This window comes from Falco naumanni, chromosome 14 (assembly GCF_017639655.2).
Source record: "Falco naumanni isolate bFalNau1 chromosome 14, bFalNau1.pat, whole genome shotgun sequence".
In the NCBI taxonomy this organism is placed as follows: domain Eukaryota; kingdom Metazoa; phylum Chordata; class Aves; order Falconiformes; family Falconidae; genus Falco; species Falco naumanni.
In genome coordinates this window covers 12,568,071-12,581,437 of record NC_054067.1, presented here as the reverse complement: position 1 = coordinate 12,581,437, position 13,367 = coordinate 12,568,071, and the positions used below count along the sequence as shown (strand labels likewise).

The 13,367-nt window shown below is 53.9% G+C and overlaps 1 protein-coding gene across 9 annotated transcripts; it reads right to left on the bottom strand.

Moving 5' to 3' along the window:
• Window positions 1–3,436: 3,436 nt before the first annotated feature.
• On the bottom strand, window positions 3,437–9,465 carry RAB9B (RAB9B, member RAS oncogene family). Of its 9 annotated transcripts, none has more exons than XM_040614568.1 (4): window positions 9,413–9,464; window positions 7,733–7,802; window positions 7,430–7,553; window positions 3,437–6,876 (listed from the first exon to the last, which is right to left on the bottom strand). In XM_040614568.1, the coding sequence occupies exon 4, from the start codon at window positions 6,839–6,841 to the stop codon at window positions 6,236–6,238; it is 606 nt and encodes a 201-aa protein (XP_040470502.1). In that variant the 5' UTR covers window positions 6,842–6,876; window positions 7,430–7,553; window positions 7,733–7,802; window positions 9,413–9,464; the 3' UTR covers window positions 3,437–6,235. The 9 variants fall into 9 exon arrangements, with proteins under 9 accessions (XP_040470502.1, XP_040470500.1, XP_040470503.1 ...); XM_040614566.1 differs by having other exon boundaries at window positions 9,388–9,460; XM_040614569.1 differs by lacking the exon at window positions 7,430–7,553 and having other exon boundaries at window positions 9,413–9,465.
• Between the last annotated feature and the right edge of the window lie 3,902 nt (window positions 9,466–13,367).

Genomic DNA, 13,367 nt, shown 5'->3' with positions numbered 1-13,367 from the left:
CTGGGCAGGAGCAAGACTGGGAACAAAACACCATCTCTTTCCCCTGGCAGAGACTGGTGCCCCCCGGCCAGGGTGAGGGTTGGGGACAGCAGTGTGAGTAGCGTGTGAAAGCAGCCAGCATGGCCAGGACACTGGGCAAGTCCAAGGGCCGAAGGCCACATGTAGCCTCTTATCAGCTGTGCCCTTGGCTCTGTCTTGCTGCCGTCCCACCTGGGGACATCAGACATCATAGCTCCTCCCCTGAGCCAGGAACCGGCTGAGAAAAGACAAGGAACAAACCCTGCCTCGTACCAAACCACATCTCTGGAAACTGGCACATCACGAGAGCTCCAGGGAGGGGAACCAGCACAGTCACTTTTCCCCTGTCTAGCGGCTGAAATGTGGCTGTAGTTTGCTCCCACAAAGGCTGGGCCAGGGAAGGGGACCCTGGAGCAGGTCCCCCGGCCCGGCAGGCGAGCAGGCAGGGAGACTCCCACTGCTTCACCCCACGCCCTGCCGCTCCGGGAGACAGCCCTGTGCTGCCGCCGGCCAGGGACACTGCACGAGCCCTTGGGACAGCGAGGCAGCAGCCCCCCTCCCCCGCGCAGGGAAAGGGGAGGGGAGGGATGGCGGCACCCCAGGCCGGTCGTGCAGGGGCGGCCGCGGCTCCCCACCCCCGCGGAGGCGGCCTGCGCAGGCGAAGCCCCGCCGTGCAGATGCTCCTCCCGGCCGCCTCCCGCATCCCCGGTCCTCCGTCTCCTCCCCGCGGCCGCCGGCCGCAGCGGCGGCTGCCCGGGCTGGCGCGACCGGGGCGCGGCGGGCGTCGTGCCCCGGCTCCCCCTCCACTACCCCTGCTTCCCCGGGAAAGCCCTCCCCGCGAAGGCACGTCTCCTGCTAAGGGTGCCTTGGGACCCTCCAAAACAAAGCCAGCCCACCAGGCACGCCTCAGAAAAACCCTACCATCTCCTTCTAGTGCCTCCATTTACACTGCGGTCAGTCCTGCACAGTCCCGCGAGTAGCAAATAAAGGCTACCCTGGACATGCAGATGCTGCCCTTCAAGCCCGTGTGCAAGGCCCTAAGCACAGAGCAAATTCCTCTGACGCCGCACAGGCAGGCACAGCCCCCTGCCTTGCTCTCGTAGCCCGGGCACAGCCCCCTGCCTTGCTCTCGTAGCCCGGGCTCGGGGCTCGCCCCTGGGAAACGCCGTGCAGGATGAGCAGGAAGGCTCAGGGGAAGGCGGCAGCGCTAGAGGCAAACCCAGCGGCTGCCCGCTGCCCTGGCTCAGCCCTCCATCCCTCTGCCTGCACCAACACTCCGCAGAGAGGACAGCGGGCACACCAGCTGTGGCAGGGAACACTCTTGCTCACCCGCCGCCAGCTCCCCCCGTGCTGGCCTGGCCTCGGTTAAGGCACGGAAGGGGCGGCGAGTGACAAGTGACGCTCTGGCAGGGGTGGTAGCTGGCGAGCAGCCCTGCCTGCCAGGGCCACATGGTGCTGCCGTCCATCTGCCCGAGAGGAAGGTATCACCTGCTGCCTCTCCGGCACCCAGCTGGTTTCTCTCTGTCCCTGTGCACGGTTTGGCTCTGCTAGGGAGATGCCCAGGGATAAGGAGGGAATAGCAAGTGGAAAGTCCTCATGGGAAGGGCTGACAATAGCCAGGCAGGTGCTGTGCTTGGCTGCTCATGAAGACAGCAGTATTGCGTCTCCCCGTGGCCACATGCACCAGCCCCCTGCAGCCACCAGGAAAAGGCTGCTCCAGCAGCCATGCAAGCGCTGGGGTCAAGGGGCATCCTTCTCCCTCTCAAATTGCTTTTGCTTGAGCAATCGCCTCAGCAGGTAACCCACCATTTCACTGACTTCACGGAATGTCCCAAGCCCCGGTCTCCAACTCACCTCAGGCCTTTGGGCAGCTGCTGTCAGAGCTGCCACTGCCTCCCACCCTGGCAGAGCGGCGAGGGCTCCTTACTCCAGAGCACAGCAAGCCAGCACCCCTGGCACCACAGCTGCAACAAACTCCCTGTTAAGTGGAGGCCGAAGTGGGGTTCAGAGGCTCCTGAAAGGGCATTTTTACATTCTTTATATCTTTTTGTTCATCCTCAAACACATGAAAGCACATGCAATTCCCAGAGATCATGTTCCCATAAACACCCTTACAGCTGTACACCTGTGAGGAACCAGCCTCCGGAGCTAGGGAAGAGCTGCACTTGGGAAACATACACTGTGTGAGCAGCCTCCGCCTCCATCACCAAGAGAGTGACCCCAGGGCATCTGCAGCCATGTGGGGCTCCTCAACTAGCAGTTCCAGAGATTTCAGGTACCTCAGCCCACCAAGCAGCTGCACAGCCTTGCAGCTGCACTACCTGGCCCAGAGCAGCAAAATCCCCCAGAGGGCTGTGGCAGACAGATGGATGGTACCAGGAGACTCCCCACCACTCCTCCTCTTCTACAAGCACACAAGGATATGCTACAGCATCTGTTCCACACAGAAGCATCTCATTGCTTTCCTTTGCCCTCCACAGACCCATCAGCTCCTCAACCCATGACAAAACCCACTGAGTCCCCTGCTATTGTTTGCAATGGCAAAGTAGGGAATGAGGAAACAGCCTCATAATCGCTCCTGCCTCTGCCCCACATTTTCTTATAAACATCTCACATCACAGGAGTTTTAGACTGTGTGGTTTTAGACAGACCCTCACTGACACTGAGACAGCCTCACCCAATCCCCCCAACTCCTCCAAGGCTGGGACAATCTCCCACCAGGTCGTATTGGCTGCCTGTTCTCAGCTTTGTTTCAAAACAGATGAAGTAAGATGCTAGAGGCCCCCAGATACTCTATTGCACACTTAAAAAGCAGGACTTCCAAGGACTTGAAACCTTATGCTGCTTCTGGAAGTGTGGGTAGGCAAGCAGACATGGGAGAAAAATAAACTAGAAGATTCTGCCAACAGAAACAGCAGGCAAAGACTCTGCAAACACAGAGAATGCCTCCTAAAATAAGCAACCGTCCCGGCAGGACAGCGGAAGAGAACAGTCCCCATATGTTCATTTCTGTCTCAGCAGCCTACGGAAATCATGCCTGGTTACAACCCCCTGCAGCCCAAGGGACCAGTTCCAAGATCGTAGGAAAAAATCAAAGGAAAGTACCCCGGCTTGCTGCTGAGAGCCTAGGCTGAAAATTAAAATGTAGTGACAGAAGGAAGCAATATGGAGTGTTTCTGTTAGGAAAGTGTTTTCTGATACACTTGAAAAGACAAAACTGGTCACTGGATTCAGCTGGTAAATAAGTCATATTCCTTCAACTACTGGTCTAGCTAGGTCGATTCAGGAATAGCCAACTCTTTCAATCCCTTAGTGACTTCTCTCTGTCAGATGCTATAACCAACCCAGTTCCACATCCCTCAGGAGAACAGGAACCGACCTGAACTTTGATAAACCAAGGTGGCAGCCACTTCCTCAATTCACTTGAATACATCCATGTTTTATTTGCTTAAATAAAGGTAGAATCTCAGTTTTACAATTCCAGTTCTGTAGCAATAGCAACAACTGCAGCAGCATGAGCGGACACAGGGAGGGGATGGCTGTTAGCACTGAATTTTGCAACAGAGTTCAAAACCCTGGCTCCTTTGGAAATTGTGCGTATCATTTAAAATAAATCAATGTAAATATATTATACTATACCTTTTAAATGTATTTTTAAAACACATAAGCCTAATAATTTATTTTTTTCAAGTCAACAAACCAATGTCTGTTAGGAATAAAAGATGCTGTGTAACACCTTTCGCTGATACATACCATCTGCACAGCCTGTGCACAACGAGGTTCTTGAGCTTCAGCTACCAGCATCAACATGTACCCAGGGTACTGCAAACAGCATGCTGCACCCATGCCTCCTATGCCACACCACGGCTCGTTCATTCTCTGTCCTCTCCCACAGGAGGTGCCTGCCAGCCCTCACACATATCCCGTGAGATCTGCATTGGGGAAGCGACAGTTTCACCTCCAGGGAGGTCCCTCAGCAGCCCCTCTGGCAGGGCTGGGCAGTGCCCAAGGGTCTGAGCCCGTTCTGACCCTGGGCCCCTGCACAAACCAGCTGCGGGGGACTATGTCTGTTCAGAGATGTAAATCAGAACCACAAGCACAGAGTCTGGGATCCTGAAGGAACTATCAAGCAGCATTAAACTGAAGAAAAAATCTAGAGCCTGGGGAGGTCAGACATTGGTAAATAAACAGTAACAACAACTTCAATAAGCTGTAAAAATCTGTTGCACCTACAGAGGCAGAGCCTTCTCTTACACCTCAAGACCTGGTTTTCCAAAGACTGCAGGCACTCCCTATCTATGCCTGTGAATATGAGTGTCCAGCCCTGTTTAGAAATCAGATCCCTCTAAAGCACTTTGCATTAAAGCTTCAGTCCCTTCCACACGTGACTGCCCTGCGGAGAAGGGCAGGATCGCCCTGAGCTCCCCCAGGAGACTCCCTGCATGTTCAGTGATGGGGATTAGCTGCCACCAGCCAGTGAGGGCACACTGCCTGCTCTTAAAACATGACATAAGCGAGGGTGCTTGATTTGAGCTACAAAATTTACCATCCAGTAGCTTATCACAGTGGGAATTGCATTTGACAGCTAGTGGGTATGTACTCAGGGAAGCTCTCCCCGTGGCAGGGTCCTATGGGCTTATGGGCAAAGCCATAGTTTTGGCCAAATGTTTGCATGGGGAGTTGCAGGACATGAGGTTATAATGGTAAAGACAGCAGTCAGCAAGCACTCATCTCCGCTACACAGATAGGTTGGGACTAACACCTATCAGGGGCAGGAGCTGGGATCAGCAAAGCCTGGCATCCTTCTCTAAAAGGTTCCGCACCCCACCCCACCCCCCATTTTCCAGCTACTTTGAACAAGAGGTGGAACCAGTGCAGCTCTCTCCCCAGTGGACTGACCACAGCAGGCATTAACAAAGGCCAGTTAATTGAGTGGACATCCTCTACCTGTCAAATCTGTCATGAATTACAGATAAAATGTACTGGATTCCCAGCTAGGGAGGAAGAGCCAGGACAACAGTGTGAGTTAACTGTGCTCAGCAGCACTGCACCTCACACAACAGGTAATAAAATGAATGTTGCAGCATCCAGACGGGAATGTTCGTGCCAAAGCAACTGAAGACGCTGATCCGCCAGCTAATAAAGCACAGTGGTCACTGGTCCCGCACACCAAGTAAGTGGATTTAACAGCTGACCATGCATGACTCCCCCAGCCACCTGCACACCTAGAAGACATTCCACTCAGCTAACATCTGGTCTGCTAGAGCATATCATCTGGACACGGTGATTTACTTGTGACAAAAAACAGCTGAAGTTTCATGCTCCAGATCTCCTGAACTCCTGAGTGACTCTAAACTCTTTGACATGACCTGGCAAGTGTCCACATCAGTATTTTTCATCCAGGGATTCAATGTATGAGAAGCTAGATCGGTGTTTAACCTCCACAAAAGACAAGGAAACATATATTAAACAAGAAGCAGTCTCTCCACAAAGTAACACTCACACAAGACAAAGTTAGAGGTGAGGAAAAACAGACCAGTCATAGGCAGCTACAAAGAAGCGATGCTGCCACAAACACAGGTCCATCTCTCTCTCCTTTCTATGTTGCTTCAGATCAGAGCTCTAACAATTTTCAGCACAATTCACTCTCAGGACACAATCCACTTATCCCAAACAAAAACATCTCAGATACACACATCTCAGCCACTCTAGTATTTGGCATTCTCACAGTCAAATGGGCTAGAGTCTCTGCAACAGGTTTCATTCAGTATGCTGAGCAGACTTTCCTTTGGCAGTAAGGTCATGAGTTTAGTGAGTCTAGTATTATTTTTTTTTTTTTGAGTTCAGGACTAAAATACTTCAAAGAGTGTTTAGGGCACTCTCAGCTTTGTTCTGCAGGCAGTTCTTGGTACAGATCAGATCACTACTGTCTTCAGTGAATTTAAAGGACTTCAACTCAGTCCTTTAAACCTGCTAAAAAGCAGGCAGAGATGGAATCAGGACTACGCTTACATGCTCTTTTAATATCTCCCTCCTGCAGATACATGCTCTGTGCCTGAAAACTCCAGCCAGAATTCAGATGGCGGGGCTGCAACTTCTCAGTGAGCAAACCACCTATTGTCCTTGTGGCCACTCTCCTCAGAGTGCCCCAGAGCTGCCCGTGCTTATTCCAATCCAGCCGCCGGCTCCAGCAACATTCCCAAAGCAGTAGCCACTCTTAACAACAGGAAGACCCTGATTTGGAGCTGGAGTGCAGGTCAACGGTGTGGCCCAGCATGCAATGCTCTAGCTGCTCCTCCACTGCCAGCACCTGTCGCACAGCCTCCTCAAAGGCCACTGCCACATTGGTGTCATCCTTGGCACTAGTCTCCAGATATGGATAGTTACCGTTTTCCATGCACCAGGCCTGGGCCTCTTCTGTGCTCACCTGTCTCTCAAATTTGTCTATCTTGTTGCCCAAGACTACAAATGGGAAGTGTTCAGGGTCCTTCACATCAGCATAATAGACAAACTCCTTCTGCCAGTTACTGAGGTTCTCAAAGCTCTGCCGGTCATCCACACTGAAGGTCAGCAGGCAGCAGTCTGCTCCCCTGTAAAAGGGGGTTCGCAGGCTCTTGAATCTCTCCTGTCCCGCAGTGTCCCAAATCTGGAGGGTCACAAAACGTCCATCGACCTCCAAGTCCCGGTTTAAGAACTCCACACCAATTGTGTGGAAAGCCTGTGAGTCAAACTTGTTGGTGACGTACCGGTTCATGAGGGAACTCTTCCCAACTCCACCATCCCCAAGAAGAATGACCTTTAAGAGCAAGGACTTCCCACTCATTGCAGCAGGATGGAAGGGTGCAGTACCAAGGCAATCTGTAGGGTTCAGAAAGAGTACAAAACAGCTATTTGACTTGCGGATTCTGCAGGAAGTTGTACACTGAAGAACAGAATACAGTATTTCCATACCCATTTCTGAACAAGTTTTGTACATAGGAGATATTCTGTCTCTTATTAGAGAAATGAGAGCTGATAACTGGACAAGCTTTCAGGCACACAAGTCCTCCAGCAGGTCCAAAATGGAAGCAGCTGGTCACCACTGTAAGCACAAGGCGAGAACAACTGTTGAGAGTTTAGTGTCAATTATACCACTTTTGATGCAAACTCTGTATCTGAAAGCTTGTCTAGTTTTTCCAAACATACCATCACTAGTTAAACATCTCTTCTGGCCTGTATCCTCAGGCTATCACAGAAACAGCATTATCAGCAGGGATCACCGTCATCACGCCTTCCATTGCACTGTACAATCAATAGCTAAGTAATTTCTCCTGACTTGTTCTACTGGAAGGATGTAAAAGATGTACAGGCCAACATCAATACAACTCATCTGGCAAACGAGTTCTTAATCACCCCAGGAACACTGACTCACCTCACAACTGGAGCTGTGCTTGTTTTCTGCATGCGATCTCCATAGCTCAGAAGGGGTTTCCCAGGCACAGAGACCCAGCTTCTTTGCCATTCATTTCTGGCAAGGCTTTTTGCAAGACAGTATGCTAGGGCACAGGTGCAAGTTCACATTGCAACAACCCTGACACCACAGGTTCCTTAGTCAGCAGTCACAAGAGAAAGGCCAATTGCCAACCAGTCCTCCCGCTCCCAGGGACATTCTGCAAGCATATGTAAAGGCCTGACACAGAATAAGAAGTTTGTTTGGCTGCCATCTGTACTATACCTGCTCTAGATATACAGTGCTTCTGTCTCCAGGACTGTTCAGGGAACACCTTCCTCCAGCATAACAGTCACTAAAAAACAAACATCAGTAAGTGAGGCTGTCAGCACTAGGTGCACTGCCTTTAAATTTGTAACATTGACCCAGGCTGGAAGAACAACAGCAGAACTCTAGGAAGCTGAAAATGCAGTAATGACTTATGGATGCTAAGCCCAAAATACGAAAAGAATAAATTGAAGGAGCTCTAGCATGAGCACACAGGCTGCGTAGCCCGTCTCTCCTCAATCCAGGGGACATAGATAGCTTTGATCTGCTTGGCCTGCCTACCCACACACTCTAGAATCTGATCTGAGGACTGAACACATGCCTGAATCTGCTAACCAGAAGGGTGAGACAGCTGGCAAGAGCCTGGTACAAAAAGAGATGGGATTTGGCTTGCGTACAGGTGCTACCAACATTCCTGGAAGGGTGTGGACGCAGAGTGCTGCTTAGTGATGACACCACCAGACCAACATGCAATCAACCAAAACAGGCGCATTCAACACTGCTCAGACCAGCACTCCTACTCCTTCCAGGCCAAAACACATCCTCTGTATTAATCACAGGGGGGTCTGTTCAGTTTTGTTTCTGCTCTTTTTGCAGCTTTTTCAACCAGTGCTTACTACAAAGCCAAAATCAGAAACTTCCTCTTCAAGTTACTGTGGAAAATGTAGAACTGAAGGCTCACCAATTTCACTTCCCCTGCACAGAAACACCCCAGATCAAGCATGGCTGAACTGACTCGATGGTCCATGGGACATCCGAGCAGCCTCTGCAGTTCTAAAGCAGTGGTTTCAAACCAAAGAAAATTCAAATGTCATAAGCAACAAACAGGAATTGCATCATAGGTCCCTGGGGCTAATGGCTTTGGGGAACTCTCCTCTGAGCAGATGAGCTGTTCAAAACCCTTGCTCTTCCTTTTCCAAACCCTTGCTGAGGGGGGTTTAAGAAGGTCCCTGGCCCTTGTCACCAAAGCCCTTCCTGACACACACCATCAGTCCTGACAAGACTTTCCGTTCAGAAATGGTTTGTTAGCAAGCGTCTAGCAGACGTTTTAAAAATGACTAATGGGTTATGCTAGGCTACTCCAGAGCCTGACAGGCTACTGACAGACATAACACTGCCATGACACCGACAGGCACACTGCCACCCGTGACACCGCTGTTAGCAACGCCGTTTGCAGCCAGCGTTCGGTTAGCCCTTCACAAGCCATGTCGGAGGGTAACCTCGACCTACAACAGGGCCCACACCGTCACGCAGGCCGCCAGCACCTGTTCGCCGGTAAAAACAGCAGGGTGGGTGTGTGGGAGCCGCACGGTAGGCCCCGTGTCCTCCCCTCCCAGCTCCCCAGGACCCGGCTCCCAGCTCTGCAGCGGGCGAGACCCTCCGGCGGGCCCCCGCCGGGCCGCCCGGCCCTCGCCTGACCCACCGCCGGACCTCCGGGCCGCAGAAGGGGCGAGCGGCCGAGGCGCTGCGCTCCCCCAAGCCAACCCCGCAGCGGCTGCCGGGGCCGCTTAGAAGGGGCCGGGGGAAAGGGGGCTCTGCCAGCCCCAAGGGGTGCCTGGGGGCCAGGGGAAATGGCGCCGGGGCCCCCCGCCCTCACCGCCCCCCGCCCTTACCTCCCTCCGCGCCGCTGCCGCCCACCTGACCCGCCGGGCGCAGGTGCCGGCTCACCCCGCGCCTGCGCAGCGCACGCGCCCTGCCCGCGGCAGCCGCGCGAGGCTGAGGGGCGGGGCCGGGCCCCTCCTCGCCCCGCTCCCGCCCGAGAGCTCCTGAGCGGCCGTGGCGCCGCCGGTCACCCGTGTGCCCCGCCGGTCACCCGCCCGCCCCTCGCTGCCCCTCACTGCCCGCCTGTCGCCCTCCTGTCGCCCGCCTGCCCCTCACTGGCCCGCCGCCCGTCCGCCTGCCGCCCCCCTCGTCCAGTCCCCTCCCGTCCCCTCACTGCCCTCCTCACGCTCCCCTCCCGTCTCTCTTTTGTCACTTCGTTCCCTGCTCCTGCCACCCCGCTGTCCCCACGCCACCTCCCCGCGGCTGCCCCAGGGCAGGTGCAGTGCGACCCCCGGCCCGGGCCAGGCCAGTAGTACCGGGCGGGTGCCCCGTCGCAGCAGCAGGGTCTCCACGGAGCCTGTGTGAGCCGGGGGACACCCATGCCACAAAAAGCCCCTCGCCTGCCTGCCTGGCAGTTCCCCGCACAATGTCGCCACGCAGGGGTGCCCGTGTCCCCATCTCCACGCCCGTTCTGGCTTGCTCAGGAGCCTGTCCCTCGCCCTGCCGGCGGGACCTCAGCTGCTGCGCAAGGGGGACGTACAGAAATAAATTTGCGAATACCACAAATGGCTTCTCTCTGCTTCCCCATTTAGCTCTGCGGGAGGCAAATGCCTGGCAGCTGCTCGAAGGCGTGCGGCGCCCCCCACCCTCACCATCACCCCAGGGACCAGAAGGGAGAATGTCTTAAAGAAGGAGCTTTCTGAGAAAGAGCAGCAAACACAAACATTTCAGATGGTAGAAAGGAAAAACAGTGTCAAGGTCAGCCCAGCTCGGGGCAGACAGCGAGGGAAGAGGGAGGGAGAGACCAGACCCCGGTAGCTGCAGGGGGGGGTGGGGAGGAGCAGCTCCCTGCGCCCCCGTCCCCCCCCGGGGAACCATCAGCTCTTCTTCCTGCTCGTGCCTGGTGCCGGCCCAGGGACAGCTCCAAAACCCGGGGACACCCCTCACCGGGGGTGCGGGGCGCTCCAGCCACCTTCCTCAAGGAGGCAAAAGCAGAGATCCCTGCCATGGACGCCCGGTGCTTTTTGGCCATCTGAACCCGGCACCAGCCCCAGGGCCGAGCGGGTGCCACAGAAGCGCATCGATTCCTTCCTCCCCGCCCCCCCTTCCCCCCGGAAAAACATGAGATGGGAGGAGGATTTAAATTAAGCCAGGGATTATAGTAATACCAGCCTCGGTGATCTGCTGGAGGCGACAGTGAACAGGAGAATCGTAGCGGGGTGAGGAGGACGTGGCAGGGTGCAGGGTGTTGGTAGTCTGGGACCAGGGGAGCCTGGGGAATACGAGGGTGCTGCTCGGGCATGTATTTGGTGCCCAAACGTACATGCCAGCACCAGGGTCAGAAGCACAGGATGCTGCTGGTACAGGTGGCAGGTCCAGCCCGCACCACCAGCTGGGGCTCACTCCAAACCAGTCCCATTCCCTGCACCGGTCCTGCCAGGGCCATGCACTGGTGAAGTGAGTCTCTGAGCATGGCACACCTCCCCCTGCCAGCTCCCTTTGCCTCGCAGCCATTTAATCCCATTATTCATCATTACATATTTATTAGAGCTCTAATTTAGTGTGTAAAAATACTGAGGCCAGGAGGGGTGAGACACCTCCTGAGCAAGACAGAGCTGCCAGGACAGATCCTGCTAAGGCAAGAAGGGCCCTAAGGCTGCTGCAGAGCACCATGCCATACCCTGATGCCCTGGACCACACCGGGCAGGGATGGCAAATACCAAGCCTCAGGGGATGCTGCTTGCTCTTCTGCTGCTGCTGTAGCCACCCCCATAGGGCATTAGCCACCATCCAGGAGTCAGTACAGTACTGGCCGCTTTTCTTGTTCAGCAGTCTCTAGGGCTACTCAGATGTCTTTCACTTCTGCAAACTGATTTGACTCATCTTCTTCAGAGGCATCAACGATTTGTCATGTGGGACTCCACACAGCACCTTTCCACTTCCGATGGTTTCCTACAACATGACAGGATCCATCAGTAAACAAAGCATAATGCCTTTCGTCTGATAACTCATTATATGGTGGTTATTGAGCATAAGCCACCTCCTCAGGCAATGGCCACTCCATGATCTCTTCCAGCATTTCTGGGTGGTTGGGTTTTGCCAGTCAAGCTTGTTGTGTGATCAACACTACCAATTTACTCTATGTAGCACTGGTTGCATGACATGTAGATGAGATGTTTAACATCCAGTTTAGCATGGACAACGGAGTGCCAAGAGGAGATATGCTTCTGTACCAGCTTCTGAAGTTGTACGGCTCAACCCCCCTCATATGCTTCTAGTATGTCTTATTCAGTCAAGGTGTGGTTGCCTTCTGATCCTCAATATCCCTGGTTCCAAAATCCTAATGGTCGACCTTGGGGTCCTCCTGATGTTTTCTGCCAGAGGCTCCAGGTGAGACCATGCTCCCCAGCTGCAGTGCAGAGTACATTTTGCACAGCTGGCCCTGTCTGGACAGGCCCAAGAGCTACCGCACAAGCTGTCTCCTGTTTGACATGCTCAAGGGCTTGCTGTTGCTCAAGGCCCCAGTCAAAATAGTTCTTTTGGGTTAGTCAATACAGAGGGTTCACAAGCTGACTATAACCTGGAATATGCATTCTCCAGAATCCCACAAGGCCTAGGAGACCCTGTGTTTACTTCTTGCTAGCTGCTGCAGACATAGTTGCCATCTTCTTGATCACGTCCACAGGGACATGATGGTGTCCATCCTGCCATTTCAATCTGAGAACTGCCTCTGCAGGTCCCTTGACCTTACTTCTTTTTATGGTGAAACCAGCCTTCAGAAGAATCTGAATTACTCTTTTTCTTCTGCCTTGTTGCCCCACACGATGATGTCATTAATGTATTGTAGATGTTCAGAGGCATCACCCTTTTCCAGTGCACTTTGGATTAGTCTGTGACAAATGGTAGGGCTGTGCTTACACCCCTGGGACAGTTTGTTCCAGGTGTCTTGGACACCCCTCCGTGTGAAAGCAAACTGTGGCCTGCACTCTGCTGCCAAAGGAATTCAAAAAAATGCATTGGCATTGTCAGCTGTAGCATACTGCTTGGCTGCCTTTGACTCCAGTTCCTGTTGGAGCTCTAACATGTCCAGTTCAGCAGCACTCAGTGGTGGTGTGAGTTCGTTCAGGCCACGATAGCCTACTGCTAACCTCCACCCTTCATCAGACTTTTGCACTGGCCATGTGGGACTGTTAAAGGGTGAGTGAGTCTTGCTGATCATTCCTTGGCTCTCCAGTTGATGAATCAGCTCATGGATGGGAGCCAGGAAGTCACAGCTCGTGTGATACTGCTACCAGTGCACCGTCCCGGTGGCATCTGGCACCCGCTGTTCTTCAACTCGCAGCAATCCCACCATGAAGGGATCTTCCAAGAGGCCAGGCAGGGTAGATCGCTCTTTGATCTTCTTGGTGTTCACAGTGGCTACACCAAAAGCCCATTGGTACCTCTTGGGTCCCTGAAGTACCCTCTCTTGAGGCAGTCATGCCAAGAATACAAGGGACCTCTGGGCTGGCCGCAATGGGGTGCTTTTCCCACCTGACCCCTGTTAAGGTCACTTCAGCCTCTGATACAGACAATTCTTGGCACCCCCGCCACTCCAGAGATCCGCACGGGTTCTGTGCCTCTACACCCTGATGGCACCAGCGTACACCGTGCACCAGCGTCTACCACAGCCTTATACTTCTGTGGGTCTGATGTGCCAGGCCATCGAATCCACACAGCCCAGTATACCCAGTCACCCCTTTCCTCCTCCTGGCCAAAGGCAGGGACCCTCTGTTCCTGTTCCTGCTCAGAGTATTCACTGTCTGACCCTTGCAATGCCAGGCCAGAAGTC

What these genes read in the sequence shown, in the direction of transcription:
- RAB9B (XM_040614569.1), bottom strand. Translation starts at nt 6,841, where the DNA reads ATGAGTGGGAAGTCCTTGCTCTTAAAGGTCATTCTTCTTGGGGATGGT.